Here is a 17723-nt window from a genome sequence, read left to right on the forward strand (position 1 = left end):
ACATTTCTAAGCACTTACTGTGTATACTGCGTGTACTTTATATAAATAGCTTAGTATCTCATTTAATCCCTTCAACAATCCTTGGGAGTAGATGTAATTCTCAACTCCCAACTTTTGGCAAAGTCAAATAATTAGCCCCAAGTGATGCAGCTAGTAAAAGTCAAAGCCAGGACCCAAACACAGGTCCATCTGACCCACACTAACATTCACGACCTTGATTGTTATACAACTAATGCAAAGGCTCTTGTAAGCTGAAACCATTAGAAGTATATTTTTATTATAGGAGCTTAGAAAACCATGAGATTAAATTGCTGCCTTATTCCCTTTATGCCTGATGTGGCCACATTTTCAGTGTAAGTGATAGAATTCCACCATACTATTCTCTCAAAGCACGTGGGATTCTCTGGGAGGAAGGCAACTACATAAATCTAAGTAGTTATTATAATAATCCTTATCTTAGTACACAGCTATGATTTTTTTAAAAAAATATAAATAGAAAAACAAGAGACATTCAAAATCTCTACAATCTCACGAAGACTTAGAAATGAAAAAAATGTAGTCCCAGGCCTTGTGACGGTCAGCTCAAGTGGTTCAAAACTACTCACACTGGCTTAGTTTCCACTGATTGAATGCAATTATGAGTCGACTTCCATGGGTTGATAAATCAGAACTTGGGTAAGTGGTTTTCAAAGCTCATCTGTGCAGTTTTCGTGTGATGCAGACTTCCACATAAATTTTCCTTTAAAAAAGTTCATAAAAATATTAACTATCATCAAATACCTTCCTGGTTAGCTCATGCCACTGGGAAGAAGCTGCTGTTCTTATATTAATAATTCTTCCCGGAATTAATCAGTCACTGTACATTAGAACCAGCAGCTGGAGTGTTCTGAGTGATAATGAAACCTGTAACAAGGCATCTTCAGCCGTCTTTTCAAGACAATAAGGGAATTAAAATTTCAATTTAAATGCAGAGGTTTGAAACACGCTTCACTGGCAAAATTACTTCAATTAATGTGAGTGGAATACAAAGGACAGACTGCAGAAATGTGATGCAGCAACCAGAAATTATGTCATTAATGTGCTTGCATCAACCCAGCACAATGACTGCAGAGGTCTAATTTAAACCATACATATCGCAAAGCTACAGGCTACAATATTAATCAAGTCTCTGATTTCAATGTGACGGATACAGGCTTCTTGTTGGACCACTTTTAGCCTTTCATGAGCTAACAGCAGCTGTTTACCTTGAAGAAGGAAACAAAAGGCCATGCCTATTTGCAGACAGTCCCTGTCATGACAATTTAATTATTTTATGCAATACTCAGGTTATCATATCAAAAGAAGAAATAAATATCCCATCTAGAGGCCAAGTCTCTAGCTATCAGACCAGTGTGATAGTGAAGTAGGAATCGCAGGAGCTGACAAGGGCCATGGGTCACCACTGATTTATTTACTCTGTATTTATGAACCTGAGTAGGGATTACACTACTGGGTGTCCGCACCTGCCTTACAACGGAAATGCAAAATCTTTCGATAAACAGATCCAAGGAAATCGGAGAGTTTTGAAAGACTTGATTTTTTGTCTTCACTTTCCTATGACGTCTTTTAGCAAGCATGTTTCATTTTGACCCTCGAGATGCCTTAAGTAGATTTTACTTCTAATAGCACAAAGCCACGGGGAAAGGAAATGTGAATATTTTTTCACATCAAGTCCAATGAAAGAGCAATTATAGCCCTTACTATTCACTCATATACAAAAGGCCAAATTGAAGGAAATTTCCAACCTTTTAAGCACACCTTTAATCCTACCTTCATGAAATCTTCATTGTACATTAGGATGCTCCAGCTCCTCAGATCATACAAAGCAACTACCTCGTCGGAAAAATGGAGAGCACATCAGAAACCCATCTCTCATAGGGTCACTATAAGAATTAAATGCGTTAACAAATGTGCTTCTTAAATGTAATGACATAGTGAATACTCAGTACGTATTGGCTGCTAGTGTAATTATTGTTTTTTGTTGTTCACTCAAATATTGCTAAAGGGAAAGGCTGGAAACTGGAAGACTTTGTCATTAAGACAAACACCAAACCCAAAGAAAAAATCAGACCAGAGCCCCTAGAGAGGAAACACCTCTTTCCTCTATTAAAGTCTTTCACATGGTTACCCATCTGGCTAATGATCTGTGAACCCTGACTATATGAGACCCATGGTGCTCAGCACAAGGCAGACAAAAATAAATAAGATATAGCCCTTGCCCTCAATGACCTACCATACAAACAAAAGCAACTGTATTACAAGGAAGTACATGCAGCTTATGGAAACAAACAAACAAACAAAAAAAGGCATCTACTCAGGTCAAGTATTCTCAACCACGATAAAAACAAATGCCTAATTTTTTGGAAAAAGCACCTAATCACCTGGGACATTCAGAGAGCTAAAGAAATCTGAGCTAAGCCCTAAATAAATAAATAAATAAATAAATAAATAAATAAATCATTTTCCAGGCAGACAGGACTGGGATTAGGTTCAGGGACATGTGATCAATTAAACATCTATCACATCCCTTCATCACTAACAAATAACTAAAAATTGTTATTAATAAAGCGCCACTGTTTTAAAAAATATGATAGCCAGCAATAAGATATATTTAATACCTCTAAGGAACATATTACTAAGCATTATTATATAGAGCATAAATGAAGATCTCAATAAATGAGGTCTATCCTGTTCACTGAAAGACTCGGTAATATGAAGATGAAATTCTTACAATGAATCAGTCTCATGACGCTTCTTGCGGAGTGTGACAAGCTGATACTAAAATTCATACTGAAGAGTAAAGGGCCACGAATAGAACAGACAGTTCTGTCTGTTCTGAGAAGCAAGGTGAGGGAACGTCTCCACCTGCTGTCAAGCTATATCATAAAATAACGGTAATTAAAACAGCATGGTTTCAGTGCAGATATAGACAAGACCAATTAATAAAAATGAAGAGCTCAGAAACAGACCCATGCATACGTGAAAACTTGGTATGTGATCAAGATGGCATTAGAAGTCAGTAGGAAATAAATTTAGCAAATGGTCTGAGCTAAGTGGCTTTTTACATAGAAGATAAAATTAGATCCTGAGTTTACACCATATACGGAAATAGAGTCCAAATGAATTAAAGAAGACATAGTAGATTCTCTAGAGGACACTGGGATAGAAAAAATCTTTTCTTAAAAATCAGATAAAAGAAAAAAGAAAGAAATCTTACCACATTAAATTTCAAAACTTCTTTGTAACAAAGGGCTTCATAAAGCAAAAATATATACCACTAACTAGGAGAAGATATTTCAAATACCTCTGACAAAATATTAGTGTCCATTATATATAAACAATGACAAACAGGGAAAAAAAGGAACTTCTGGGCAACACAGCTCATATACTCACCCCTTTCTGGAGATAAATGCTCCTCCTTCCCACCCCACTCCTCCCAACCACATGATTTTAGTTAGAACTGACAATCATAGTATTCAAGCTGGCCCAATCTGGACCCTATCCATGTTTTCTTTGGGGGGGGAGGACGGATTAAGTTTATTTATTTATTTTTGAGAGAAAGAGAGTACACAAGAGGGGGAGGAGCAGAGAGAGAGAGGGAGACACAGAATCCGAAGCAGGCTCCAGGCACCGAGCTGTCAGCAAAGAGCCCAACATGGGGCTCGAACCCATGAACCATGAGATCATGACCTGAGCTAAAGTCGGATGCTTAACTGACTGAGCCACCCAGGCATCCCTATCCCTGCACGTTTTAATTAAAAGAAATTTTCCTCTGCAAAGCTGGAAAGACGTTGGCCACAGCCCACACCCTTTCTCCTCCCCAAAACACCCAAACCCCACCCACTTGTGAAAGCAACAGTCTGAAAGAGGACACTGAAGACAACAGGCAGAGAGAACACACAGGTGACATTCCACATCTCCTGTCCTTTTAGCTGACTGGTTACAGGAACTGCTTACTGTTTACTCCTAGCATACACCAAGTTTCAATATATGACAGAATATCACAGCGTATCTCACATCTTAGTGACCGAATTCCCTTAACAGGTTCTCATGAAGGACTTACAGCGTAATTCTTTTTGAAAATCTAAATTGGAACCATTTGGAAGATTTATCCTGCTTCTCCCACCAAGTCGTCTCAGTGTTTTTTTCAGTGTTACAGCCAATCTAACTCAGTGAAACAAAGACAGGGGACTCTCACCTACTGTGGAAAAGAGGAACCAAATGCAGTCACCTGCTATGGAGGGCTTCTGTAGTCCCCAAACAGCTCGAGAAACATGGCAGGTGGGGTGGTCATGTGGAAAGCGGCGGGGGGGGGGGGGGGGGGGGGGGGGTAGATAGAGCAGCCCTCTAAGAGCCACCAGCCCTGGGAAAGTTAGGATTGTTAGGAAATAAAATGTGTATTATTTTTTATTCATCTTCTTGACACTCAGCACGTGCACCACCAGTAACAACATTCTCTGAATTTTCATTTCTAATTCAAAAAGTAACAGAATGGGAGCGTCCAGCTGGCTCAGTCAGTAGAGCATGTGACTCTTGACCTCCGGGTTGGGAGTTTGAGCCCCATGCTGGGTGTAGAGCTTACTTTAAAAAAAAAACAAAAAAAGTAACAGAATGACTCAGAGGCTAAAGGCTAGTCTGTGGAGTATGCTTGCTTGACAAAGTCGCTTCCAGAATTATTGCTCCAAAATTATTTTCTTGCTCTTCAGTTTAAAGGAAAAAACAAAGCCCTCACATAACAATCCCTTCAAAGAATTTGTGGAACGTGAAGTCCGTAAATATCCTTAAGCTGTCTCTCACACAGATTTCATTCTTTAAAATGGGATTCATTAGGGGTGCTTGTCTGGCTCAGTTGGTAGAGCATGCAACTCGTGATCTTGGGGTTGTGAGTTAAAGTCCCACATTGGACATGGAGCCTACTTTAAAAAAGTAAGTAAATAAAAAATAAAATAAAATAGGATTCATTAGCCACCTTCCTCTGAAATTCAAACACCTTCATTACCATGCCAACGTGATCTAGGTACCAGTTTCTTACCATCACGCACCTTGCCATTGTTCCAAAGGCAGATAACGCATAAATAATCGCCTACCACTTCAAACACTGAAATTAGGAAGAGAACCGGTCAGGCTTCACCTACAAGGGCTTGTGAATCCCAAGAGGCGGTCTGCAATGTGCTACGTGAAAGACAGCATTCAGAGAACAAGAGCAAGGGCTTTCCTATCTTAGCAGAAATGACCGTTCGCACAGGTAGCTCTCTCACCAGCATGTCGGTGGCACTGAGATAGTGCTTGCTGGCCATGCACTGTTCCAGCTTTTGAGGCACTTGCTTGATATTCTCAATTTCATCCAGCAGGTTCAGGACATGCTTGTGTTCAATTCCTTCAATCCACAATTTCCGGAGCTCATCCCGTTTACAGTGCAACAGCATCTTGCAAGAAAGCAGATTCTCTTTCACCTACAATAAACAGATTCAACCTTGGGTCAGTCCAGAGTCTTGCCATCCTAAACCTATAATCTGGTTAGTAGTTTTCACTATCAGTGTCACTAGAAGCAACAGTTCCCGACTCCCCCTCCCACTAGTTCCCCGTGGTTGGCTGGCTTGCAAAATTCTAATCCTGGTTCTGACACTGACTCGCATGGATGGGGGTCTCCACCTCTGTGTGTATCTGCTCTCCTGTGAAATGAGAAAACTACTCCTAACCTACCTTTGAGTGAATCTGGAAGAAGCTACTTAGGATATACAGCACTCTGAAGACATGAAGAACCCACGGATGTTAAACCATCTAAAAGGGAATGACTGATCGAGTCCATGCTCTTATTCCTTCCCAATTCTTCTCTGCATGTTTCTTATTCAGCAGACAGCTCACTTGGACCATCCTAGATCTACAACTTCAGCTGAAGCTTACAGCCAATGAACTGTGCATTCATCTCAACTAACACGAAAATAAGCCCACTTTCCAGAAAAGAGGAGACACGTCCAGAGACAATCTCAAAATAAAAGCACTAGGACATACCAAGGATTTTTAGATATTAAGTAAGACAACCTCAAACATTCTCATGGATCTAGCTTAGTGACCAGTATGGCACAGCTCGACAGAACAGGAGGAGAAGGAGCAGGAGGTAGTCACGATGTACATGATGAGCACATTTTCATGTTCATAATTAAGGCTTTTCAATTTTTACAACATGAAATAAAAAGAATCAGGACCTTTCACAATTCACAGAACTACTCGCATGTACTTTTGACAGTCCTCACATGTATTTTTAAATTCGAATTCAGTATTTAATTTGGTTTTTGTTTTAGGTAAAATTTATGAATACATGTCAGTTATACCATTTGATGAATTTTAGCAAATGTAAGACACCTGTATAATCCAAACCATCATATATAAGACATTTCCATCAGCCCAGAAAGTCTACCACGTTTCTGACCATTGAAAATTTGTCTTCTACAAGATCTGGGGTGGTGGTGCACACACTCATGAACACTATGCTTCTGGTGATTATAAAACTAAATTTTAACATTTTCCGACAAACAAGGAAAATATAAAGATGGAATGCTAAGATCAGAATGTTTCTTGAGAAACATTTCTCTGCTGAGAAAGCATCTACTGGATCCCAATAACTTAAGGACAATACACCTATCATACTTTTATGAAACTCTCCAATGTAAAAAGAACCCTAACTAAAGAGATTCTGTAATCTCTCCTGATAAGCACAGTGGAATGATTATTCGCTTTGGAAGGAGTCATGGACCCTTTTGAAAAACTACCAAAGACAGTGTTAATTACCTCCACTCCTTCCTTCCCCTTTCTGCAGTCCCTAAGTGATTTTTTTTTTTTTTTTTTTTGCTAATCATAAAGCATCTAGAAAAGAGAACAGAGAGGGGGGAATGGTATATAACAGATGGTAACAAAACTTTTCAAGTTGGCAGGAAGATGGAATGTGGGTAATTTAGCAGAGCACAGTGATCTGAAAGTCTCAGTATGGAGATGGGTTTGCTACCACTGACAAGGAGGTGCCGAGGACACGCAAAGCTGGAGCCCGGGGCCAACACCTTCCATAGGGAGTATTTTGAGCCCTGGACCTTCATCAATCCACACAGATGGGTAATTCCCTCCCCCCAAACGCTGGCCAACTAGAAGGCTTATGATCTGAAGAAACTCAATCAGAAAGGATCCAGGCCAGACATCACTAAGGGGAAGGTGTGAGGCACCAGACTGCAAACACAAGAATGATATTAAAGTGGGCCTATGGAACAGTAAAATCCTCAGCCTGCTCTGGACACCCAGCCTCCTGCTAGGGTTGCCTCTAAATACACTCAGCCTGAATTTTAGCTCCAACACAGGAAACTTATGGCCTTCCCTGGGAAAGATGACAAGGCGAAAAGACCCAGAGTTAGTGACACCTGAAGTTTCACCGAGGAAACTACTGGGTCCCTGCACGATCATCACTAGACAAGGCCCACAACATGCTCTGAGCTTTCCAATCGGCTTTGTACTTTCATTCAAATAGTTAGACAAGGATCACCAGACAGCCAAGGAAAGCTTGGAATACGCAAAGGCAGGCACCAAAACAAACAAACAGAAAGAAGTGCTGGAGGGGACTGGGATAACTATAATATCCCTTAGGAAAAATAGGAAATATTACATCAATGAAACAAGAATAGGATGCTATAAAAAAAAAAAAAAAAAAAAAACCTGAGAATAAAAACAGCTTTGGAAATTAAAATATGGTAGAAAAAAATCCAATATAAAGGTCAGAAGCTATCTTTGAGGAAATCTACAGAGAATAAAACAAAAAACGAAAGGTGGAAGATAAAAGAAATGAGGAGACTGATCCAAGAAGTCCACTATTTGCCAAATAGGAGTTCCAGGGGAGGAAAAATGAGACAAATGGAGTGAAGAAAAATACAATAATAAAAGAAAATGTTCCAGAAGACATGTGTTTTTAGACTGAAAAAGTACACCAAGTGTTCAAGAAAATGGAGTGAAAAAAGAACCACGCCAGGACATGTGATCCTGCCGTGTGAGAACACATGGGATAGAGAGGCGATCTTAAAAGCTTTTGGGGGAAGTGAGGAGGGACAGAATCCATATAAAGCATTATGAATCAGAATGCATCAGACTTTTCTCAACAGCAACACTAAAAGCTACAAGACAAAGGAATGATATAGCTTCAAAATCCTAAGAGAGAATTATTTCCCAGAAAAACTATCAATCAAGTGTGCGGGAAGAATAAAGACATTTTCAGACTTATAAGCTGCTCTCAAAATGATAAACCTTAGATGCACCATAGCTCAGCAAGCTAGTGAAGAACGTGCTGCATCAACACAAGAGAATAACAGAAGACCAGAAACACAGGACCCAGGAAAGGGGAAAACCAATGCAGAAGACAGGCAACAGGAGGATTTAAGCATTAACTGCAAGGAAAACAGCAACAACAAAACCGCACAGGCACAAACAGTATGCTGGATGGCTCAGAGGGAAACAGTCACGTAGCTGTAACAAAATGAGCACCATCTGTTTAACCAACAACTAGGATACAACTAGAGAGGGGATGTGGGAAGAAGATGAAGTCGGGCAGGGGAAAGGGTGGGAGGGGGACCTAAATCCTCATCTTCCATAGCCGGAAGCTTATATCCAATGTCTAAAGTAGAAAAACCAGGAATAGTATAAGCATATTACTAAGAGTAAAAGTCAGTGTCTCTGAAGTTTTGGAAGTGGGACTGGGGAAGGATGAGGTAGGGAAGTACTGGTTTTTGTCATCACTTACGGTTTTGACTTTTGAAAATATTAACTGAAGTATGGTTGACATGTACTATTGGTTTCAGGTATATGACACAACGATATGACTATCATATACATTATAAAATGCTCACCATGACGAAGTGTCATTACCATCTATCGCTATACAAAGTCGTTACACTATTACTGGCGGTATTCCCCAGGCTCTACTCTTCATCCCTAGGTCTTCTTTTGGAACTGTGTATCTCTTAATGCCCTTTATTGGACTTCTTAAACATATTTCTCAAGGCTATTCCCAGATCCTCTTGGCACTCTTGGTCTCTGGGCTAAGAACTCCAACTATTAAATCCATTCTCTTTTAAATCCTTAGTTAAAATCTGTTAGAATTTGATTTCTGATAGTCTACTTTTATCACCTGGGTTCTGTAATTCTCGGATTTTTCTTTGGTGTTTAACAGTTATTATGGAAATTGTTAAAAATAAATTTTATGTCGTGCAACACCCAACTAGGCTCTTGATCAAGAGGGCTCGGGATAAACTTACTTAGTGTCAGTAAAGCTTGGCAAACTCCTTTCTGATTGGGAAAAGGACTGTTAGGGCATTTCACAGCAGGATATATACAATGTAGTCTGCTCACTTCTCATTTTTGCTTACTACATGGAAGAAAATGGAAAAGAAAAGTAGACTCTGTCTGTGTTTAGGGGTGGGGAAGACAGCATCAGGCTGTGTGGAAAATGAACATCACCAAAACTATTCCCTAAACTGAGTTATTAGCCAAAGCTCCAGACATAAGAAGGTACAAGAACTTTTAATATTAAATTGCCCCGAGGCTTCAGCTTTTTGATTGGAAAGTCACAGTTATGAAGAAATGTTATTTTAAAACTTGAGCGGCAGGGGGGTAATACTACTCAGTAATAAAAGAAAAGAAATATGAAGAATCTCAGAAACATTATGCTGAACAAAAGAAGCCAGATACAAAGAAGTACATACTGAAGTTCTAGAACATGGAAAAATTAATGTAGGAATTCAAATCAGCAGTTGTTTGGAGCAGGATGTGGAGGGGAGTGGGAAAGAAGTAGAGGAACACAGTCTTTTCACTCCAAAGAAGCAAGGGGGAACTCTCTGGGGTGGGTGGGAACACATCCTAGGACATATACATTTGCCAAAACTCACTGAATTGTCTTCTAAAATACTGCAGTTTATTGTATGTAAATTATAGCTCAATAAATGTTTTTATACAGGGAAGAGAAACAGGACTGTATCCATCAATGAATATCATGTAAAATGTGAGAAAGTTACCAAAGTACGTCTAAACTTTTATTTCTCAATGTGGTAACAGTATTTTAATTCCATTCTATTTTAATTTATCAGGATAATTAAGATTGAAAAATTATCTTCCTGTTTCTTCTTGAAATAAATCCACGGAGTCAAACTATTCAAATCAAGACATCGAAACCACGTACAGAAATCAATCCTTCTTCAAACACAAGTTTCCTTTCCTTCCTGAGACTTCTAGTGACTTCACATTTGCTCCTAATCACCTGTTCAGCCACAGCAAGAATTTCAGTTTCAATACACTAGAACTTCCAGCCATTCTAATTAGAGACTATTAGCAAAAGAGAAAATGAGGGTAACAGGCCCCAAGAGGTTACTGTGAATGGGTGTGGGAGAGGATACAGAAAGCAGAGAAATCGAGTCATTCGCACCCTTGACTTGCGGAAGATGAAGACAGGAGGAAAACTACCCGGAGCCTCTGAGTAACAGAGATACATGTATGAGAGGCTGATGGATCCAGGCCTTAAGTCATCAAATTCAATGCCTTTCTGATTTTGATCAAGGATAATGGGAGGAGGGACTGACTTTGAGTGTGCAAACTATAATAAAGCACAACAAATGTGCAAGCACCCCACTGAAACTAAAGACTAGAAATGTTCTACGCAAGGGATGGTAGGTGAAAACTAACGTAACCGTCAACGTCATTCTTAATTCTGAAAGTACAAAACAGACTTTCTCTTCTGTAGTTAAAAAAAATCTACATATAAGTGTGTTCATGGGTATTCTCCTGACCTGTGTCCAACCCATTTTTTTCCACAGCCTTCTAGAAAGTGCCTAGAAAGAAGTACAGAAACACCACTCACCGTTCTGTTTAAAAGCCTTTTAGAACTGCAGATCACTTTTAAATTACCCTCAAACTTTTATTCCCATGCTTTTGTTTCCTTAGTTTTGGAGGAGGAGGGGCGGGTTTAGCTGCCATTCTAAGGTCTTAAATTCTCTGAGAGGCTCCACAGAACCCCTTCTGAGGGCAATACTTTTCCGTTAAGTTGCAGAGTCTTGACATGGTACACAAATACAGATACAGTTAAACTAAACGGAGAGATGAGCGCATAGTTCTTGTGACCGCATTAACACGCAATACTGCCTAGTACATTTTAAATTATGCTAGTGCATTATTGCCCACCGTTTAGCCCACCTTTCTCCCCTTTCTCCCTTTCTCATAGAAGCAGCCGGGATTTTTCCATCATACGTTTGGGCCGTAAACCATTTCCTACCACAACCATGTTGCTCTACTGCGACATTTTCTATATTAAGATTATTCTTTGGGGCGCCTGGGTGGCGCAGTCGGTTAAGCGTCCGACTTCAGCCAGGTCACGATCTCGCGGTCCGTGAGTTCGAGCCCCGCGTCGGGCTCTGGGCTGATGGCTCGGAGCCTGGAGCCTGTTTCCGATTCTGTGTCTCCCTCTCTCTCTGTCCCTCCCCCCGTTCGTGCTCTGTCTCTCTCTGTCCCAAAAATAAACGTTGAAAAAAAAAATTAAAAAAAAAAAGATTATTCTTTGTTCTTATTCTGCCTCTTAAGGTATAGTTTCATATAAAAGCCACAAAATTATTTTAAATGTTAAGTAATGAATGTTGCACTACTCAATGATTAAGTTCTTAACAAGTTCATTTGAATAATCACATATAGTTATTTCCAATTACAGGCAAGAAAAATGAGTTAGCAGTTTCATCTAGTACCAACAGAGCAGCTGAAATTGGGGGGAATCGTAAAGTGTTCGTGCACACCTCACAAGAGAGACAACTATCTGTTTTCCCTGGTCTTCCAGCTCCTGTGATAAACATTAGACAGATACTTAGTATCTTTAAAGGAATCTGATGTCCTCTCCTCTACCTAGTAGAGCATGGAGGAAACACTCAAATTCAAAGACCAACAATTACATTCAAATTCAAACATTACCCAAGTTCCCAGCTTGTATCCATTCATATCCCTCTATTTTGGTGCCGCTGCTGGAACAGTCATTATTATGAGACAGTGGCAGTACCTGTGGCTTCGGAAGTTTTCTAGCACAGTAACATCTCATTCTGACTGATATCAATATGTGTTCAACGGTAATAATAGGGTAGCCTATGTATTTTGATTATCCACATCACTCAACCTGATCAATCATATATATCTCTTGTATGGACATGTAAATTTTTTAATCTAGAAAAACATCCCCAATAGACTCGACTACCTGGGGAAAGAGTCAACTCTGTCTGTCACCTCAATATCCCCAAGGACATAGATCCTCCCAATATAAATCCATATACGAAACTATTAACATAGCGGGAAATGTAAACAGTCCTGTGTTCTCAAGCTTTAAAAGCGTGAACATGAACACCTTCACCTGCCTTGGTCCCCACCAAAATCTACTCTCAGAATAGCAGCTAGCCCTTTTAAAACGTTAGTTATATCATGCCGGTTTTATGTTCAAAAGCTTATTACAGTGGTCTCCCGTCACAAAGAGTTATGAACAAAGTCCGTACAGGCACCAAAACCCCACGTGACCTGACCCACGACACTGTACCTCACCCACCAGCTCTCTCTCTCTCTCTCTCCCTCGCCCTCTCTCTCCAGCACTCTCACCTCTCCCCACCCCATTTTGCTTCAGCCCCACTGGCCTCCTCACTGCTTCCCCCAAACTCCTATCATGTTCTTGCTTCAAGACCTTGCTGCCCCTGCCATGCCTCCTTCCTGAGGCGCTTCTCCTGACTCTCCCTCAGTTTCTGCAGGTGTTGGCTCAAATGTAACCTCAGTGAACTCTGCCCGGCTAGGCCACTGAAGCAGCAACTCGCTATTCTCCCTTCCTTGCTCTTGGATTCTTAAGTACAGCACTTCTTACCATCTGTTAGACAGCATTTTACTAATTTATAGTGGGGTCTCCCTTGACTAGAATGCAAAGCAGAATGTAAACTCCACAAGGACAGGAATTTGTTTGATTCACTTCTAGACCCCAGAGCCTAGAGCAACGCTCAGCACCAAACAGGCACTTTATACAGAGACCAAATCACTGCTGTTAAATAACACCCGCTCTCTTTTTCCTGTCGTCTCCTCCTGTAACGTGTAAGTTCCATGAGGACAGGGACAGGTGTTTTCCACTGGTGTCACCCCAGCAGTTAAAACAGAACCAGGCACACAGCCAGCACTCAACAGGTATTTGTTGAATGAATCCTCATTACTTTTGGCAGAGAGCAGAAAGAAAATTTCAACTCACATCTATACATCCTCAATATCTTGCTGGGTGTGAAATCACGTAGCCCCAGGATTATACAATCATCCCCACTTTTACTTTAAAAATACACACACCTACATACACCTAGAGTTTACATACAATCCAAAGTAACAATTAAAAACCAAAAATGACAGGGAAAGATTCGGAAGAAAACATCAGTGTTTCCTTGGTGATAAGAAATGGACTTTCACATTACAAAACTGTCGAATTATACAATAGAAACAAATTCGCTTTCATTTCTCCCCCCAACATTTTTCTGCTCTTACTTATCAATTACTAGAGGCTTTTTGGAAAAGAGCGTTAGCCCTTTCTCTTCCCAATACTGAAGCTAATTCATAACAGAATTGTGTGACATTTACTTTGACAACTGTCTGATGTAACAAACACCAAGTTTTCTTTTTATTTTCTTTCGCTCAAAATTCCAACGTACTTAAAAATGGGGATGGTGGGGGCGCCTGGGTGGCGCAGTCGGTTAAGCATCCGACTTCAGCCAGGTCACGATCTCGCGGTCCGTGAGTTCGAGCCCCGCGTCAGGCTCTGGGCTGATGGCTCAGAGCCCGGAGCCTGTTTCCGATTCTGTGTCTCCCTCTCTCTCTGCCCCTCCCCCGTTCATGCTCTGTCTCTCTCTATCCCAAAAATAAATAAACGTTGAAAAAAAAAATTTAAAAAAATAAAAAAATGGGGATGGTGGACAGGCTATGGCCACTAAAGTAAATGTGAAATAATCAAGATGAGACTCTTTTCAAAACCAGCCAACACTCTCTAGGCAAAGAGGCTATCGACTCCAAGTGAGAGGGGGTCAAGGCAGAAACCACCACAGCGCTTCCCCTGACATTACGACAAAGTCCTTTCAGCCAAGGAAACTAATCAGAAAACAGAGATGCCAAACCTTCACCCTTCCTGGGATTCCCCGGGGCAGAGCCAGAAGGTCAGCACCGCTGAACATTCATTTTCTGACTCCTCTCGAGCTTAGTATATTGGGTCAAAATGGACTACAGTTTACGTTAAACTGATCTACAGCTGTATCTAGTTTCACAGATAAATCCATAGGATGAACTCATCATTTGTAAAGGCTAAGAATTATAGTATTCCTTTTGAAAATTCCCAGTTAATTTGACAAGGTAAAGAGGTCAACAAATTGCTTCAAAATAGTTTAAGAGCTTACTGGTTCTCAACCGGTACTCAGAGAGGCTGAAACTATCAACCACTTTCTTAGAAGAATAATTTAGGTCTCTGCTTAGAAAATCATAACATAAGGCCTAGAAGACAGAAAAGAAAATGCGGGAAAAAGCTGGGAGCCTAGATATCCCCGGGCGGGCACAGTGCGGGGAACTCCCTGACCGAGCAACAGCACAGCCAGAGTGCTGCAAATGGTCTGTGCAGCCCTGTGGCCGCAGAGGTGCTGGAAGGGCAGCTGCAGGCTTTTAAGGAGGGGATCGAGCATGAGGCCCTGCATCCCTCACCCAACACCGAACAAGAGGCAGCTAACATATCGGGGTTCCACAAGACAGCTCATTTCAAAAAGGGAGGTTACCACTTAAAAGATGTCTGAAAACCAGCAGCAAGGACCTGAAAGGGAGACCAGCGTTGACATCCTAGTCTGCTGAGTGAGGAACAGCCATGCCTGGCAAACAAGCAGTGCTAAGTGGTAGCAATTACTGCCATCGGAGTGGTATTAAAAGGAGTGACCCTCGAAACACATGGCCAAAACCATATGACGACATGACAGCACCTAAAGGTCAGTTCATCCCTCAGGCCAAATATAAAAATACCCTTTATGAGCCCACTTTATCCTTTAGGCAGTAAAGACCTGGTAGCCAGGAACCAAGAGTTTTTCAAGGACCTACTACAAAAGGAAGGAGGTGGGCGGGGAGAGAAAAGGGGGCAAGAAGTAGAAAGACGGGGAGGAAGAAAAAAAGAATGAGAAGAAATTGCTGCAAAATATTAAGAAAATGACAAAATGTAAGTAAGTTAATACATGCTCGTCACTACTGAAGAACGATATTCAAGAATGCCAGTATCCATAAATGCATGTTGAAATAATCTGCAAGTTAGGGTTTCTTCTCAAAATCATACCAAGAATGTACAATGACTGCACAGAAATCACAACCAATTTCTTGGGGCGCCTGGGTGGCGCAGTCGGTTAGGCGTCTGACTTCAGCCAGGTCACGATCTCGCGGTCCGTGAGTTCGAGCCCCGCGTCAGGCTCTGGGCTGATGGCTCAGAGCCTGGAGCCTGTTTCCGATTCTGTGTCTCCCTCTCTCTCTGCCCCTCCCCCGTTCATGCTCTGTCTCTCTCTGTCCCAAAAATAAATAAACGTTGAAAAAAAAATTTAAAAAAAAAAAAAAAAGAAATCACAACCAATTTCAAATGAGGGGACACAGTGAAAGCCGAAATTTCAAAAAATTTTTCAACTGCTACAGCAACACACATACACACACACACACACACACACACACACACACACACAGTGTGGGATAGGACCAGACGCCATACATTTGATACACAGAAATGGGAGCCTCTAATAGCAAGAGGCCCTTCAGTGTCCTCATGTTGAGGCCACCTCCTCCACACCATTTCACACAGCAAGGAGAAAGACCAGCAGAAGCCGAGGATAAGACATCGGGAAGAGGCAAGCCTGGGATGCCCTCTGTGATCCTCCGCAGCCAGGCTTTCAAAGACACTTGCAAAACTCCCGAAAAGCGTCGTTACGCATCACTCACCATGACCATTCACCACCACCGTGCCACCTCTACGAGCTACTAACGGTAGATGCGGTGTGACAATCACAGGAGGGAAGGAGGCTCACCTGCTTTATTTTATTTCGGGAGTTGGTAATGCGCTCTGTGATGCTCTGGTATGTGCGAATGGCTGTCGTCAACTCTGTGTAGTGCTGTACAATCAACTCATCCAGGTCACGGTCACATTTCTCATAGGCTTCTTCAAGGCGGCCCTTCTCATTTTCTCGGTCTTCAACATCATCACTGGTAGACAGAGTCCTGGTGAAGACAGAGATTATATCAGGCCGAATCAAATTTAAAAGCAAAAAAGGGGGCGCCTGGGTGGCTTACTCTGTTAAGCATCTGACTCTCGATTTCAGCTCAGGTCATGATATCACGGTTCGTGAGTTCAAGCCCCGCCATCAGGCTCCATGCTGTTAGAACAGAGGCTGTTTCAGATCCTCTGTCTCTCTCTCTGCCCCTTCCTGGCTGGAATGCTCGCTCGCTCGCTCGCTCTCTCTCTCTCTCTCTCTCACAAAAATAAACGTTTTTTTTAAAAATTCATTTAAAAGCAAAACAGTAAAAGATAAGTTAATATGCTGGCACATTCATCTAACTAACTAGGGAGGAAATGAAAACAAGTTACTAACAGAAAATATGAAACCACTTTCATAGCAAATTTCAGTAGCCCATCTAAGTGGATTTGCTGTTTGCCCATCCAAGGAGGCTTTCACTCTTTCCCTGGCATACCAATTTTAATCCATTAAGAGGCAGCATGAACTCTGCAAGAGTCTGGGTGGTTCTTGATCACTTGAGTGAATCCCAGTAATTCCATTCGCCTTATCCGTGGCAAATCTGACCAATGAGACCTAAGGGCCTCCAGGAGTTTTCTTGCAAGATTAATAGGAGGCAGGTCCCTTTTCCCGATTATTACACAACGCTAAGATACTCAAATATTTCACACACCTTACAACCATGGAAGGGAAAGCCAAGAGAAATGCCGGCTACTGCTGTGACATCATTGGGCCACCAAAGCAGCCAACTCTACACTGCCTTACCTCAGGGCTTCTTGTTAGGGGAGATAACAAACACCCACTGTTTAAGTCACCCTCAACCTGTCTTTTACAAACAGCTAAAAGTGTACTCACTGATAAAATTACTTATACACTGAAGAACTACATTCCAAATAGCTCATTTAAATGAACTAAATTTGGCACAGAGCCCCCAACAGCCCGGAAATAAAGTCATATCGATTCTAAAGTATGTTACAACAACAATAATATAAGCTACACTAGAAGACAATCCCTACGTTTACTATTCTTCCAACAGCACTAATGAGATTGATATAAATCAACAATAACCAGGGAATGAGATAGATACACTTATTAAAAACCTTTCAATAACTTAGTTTGATATGTGGGCCACAGATCTTTGTTTCTTTTATCTTTTTTTGAAAAATTTTTTTATTTAGTGTTATAATCAGCAACAAAGAAACCCTTTTCTCTTATCTGTTGGCTGTGGTAATTTAGAGTTTCATTAAATTCCCTCAGATTTGTCAGCTTATACATTCAGCATAGCTTATTTCATTTATCTTTAATTTAGGAAGGGGGTAGTTTAGGCTCTCAATGATGGATGCAATCAATTATAAGTCCATCATTAGAACTGCTTTCAGA

At 41.1% G+C, this 17723-nt stretch overlaps 1 protein-coding gene across 2 annotated transcripts in view; it reads right to left on the reverse strand.

Moving 5' to 3' along the window:
* The window catches only part of EXOC4 (exocyst complex component 4), a 762629-nt gene that overhangs the window by 723518 nt on the left and 21388 nt on the right, over positions 1-17723 (reverse strand). For both annotated transcript variants that reach the window (XM_040471923.1, XM_040471924.1), the window contains exons 2-3: positions 16140-16329; positions 5298-5492 (exon numbers count right to left, since the gene is read on the reverse strand). In XM_040471923.1, the coding sequence (XP_040327857.1) occupies positions 5298-5492; positions 16140-16329 (385 nt within the window). The remainder of the gene's footprint in view (positions 1-5297; positions 5493-16139; positions 16330-17723) is intronic.

The sequence above is a fragment of the Herpailurus yagouaroundi genome, unplaced genomic scaffold (assembly GCF_014898765.1).
Source record: "Herpailurus yagouaroundi ecotype Mexico unplaced genomic scaffold, PumYag 100, whole genome shotgun sequence".
Lineage (NCBI taxonomy): Eukaryota > Metazoa > Chordata > Mammalia > Carnivora > Felidae > Herpailurus > Herpailurus yagouaroundi.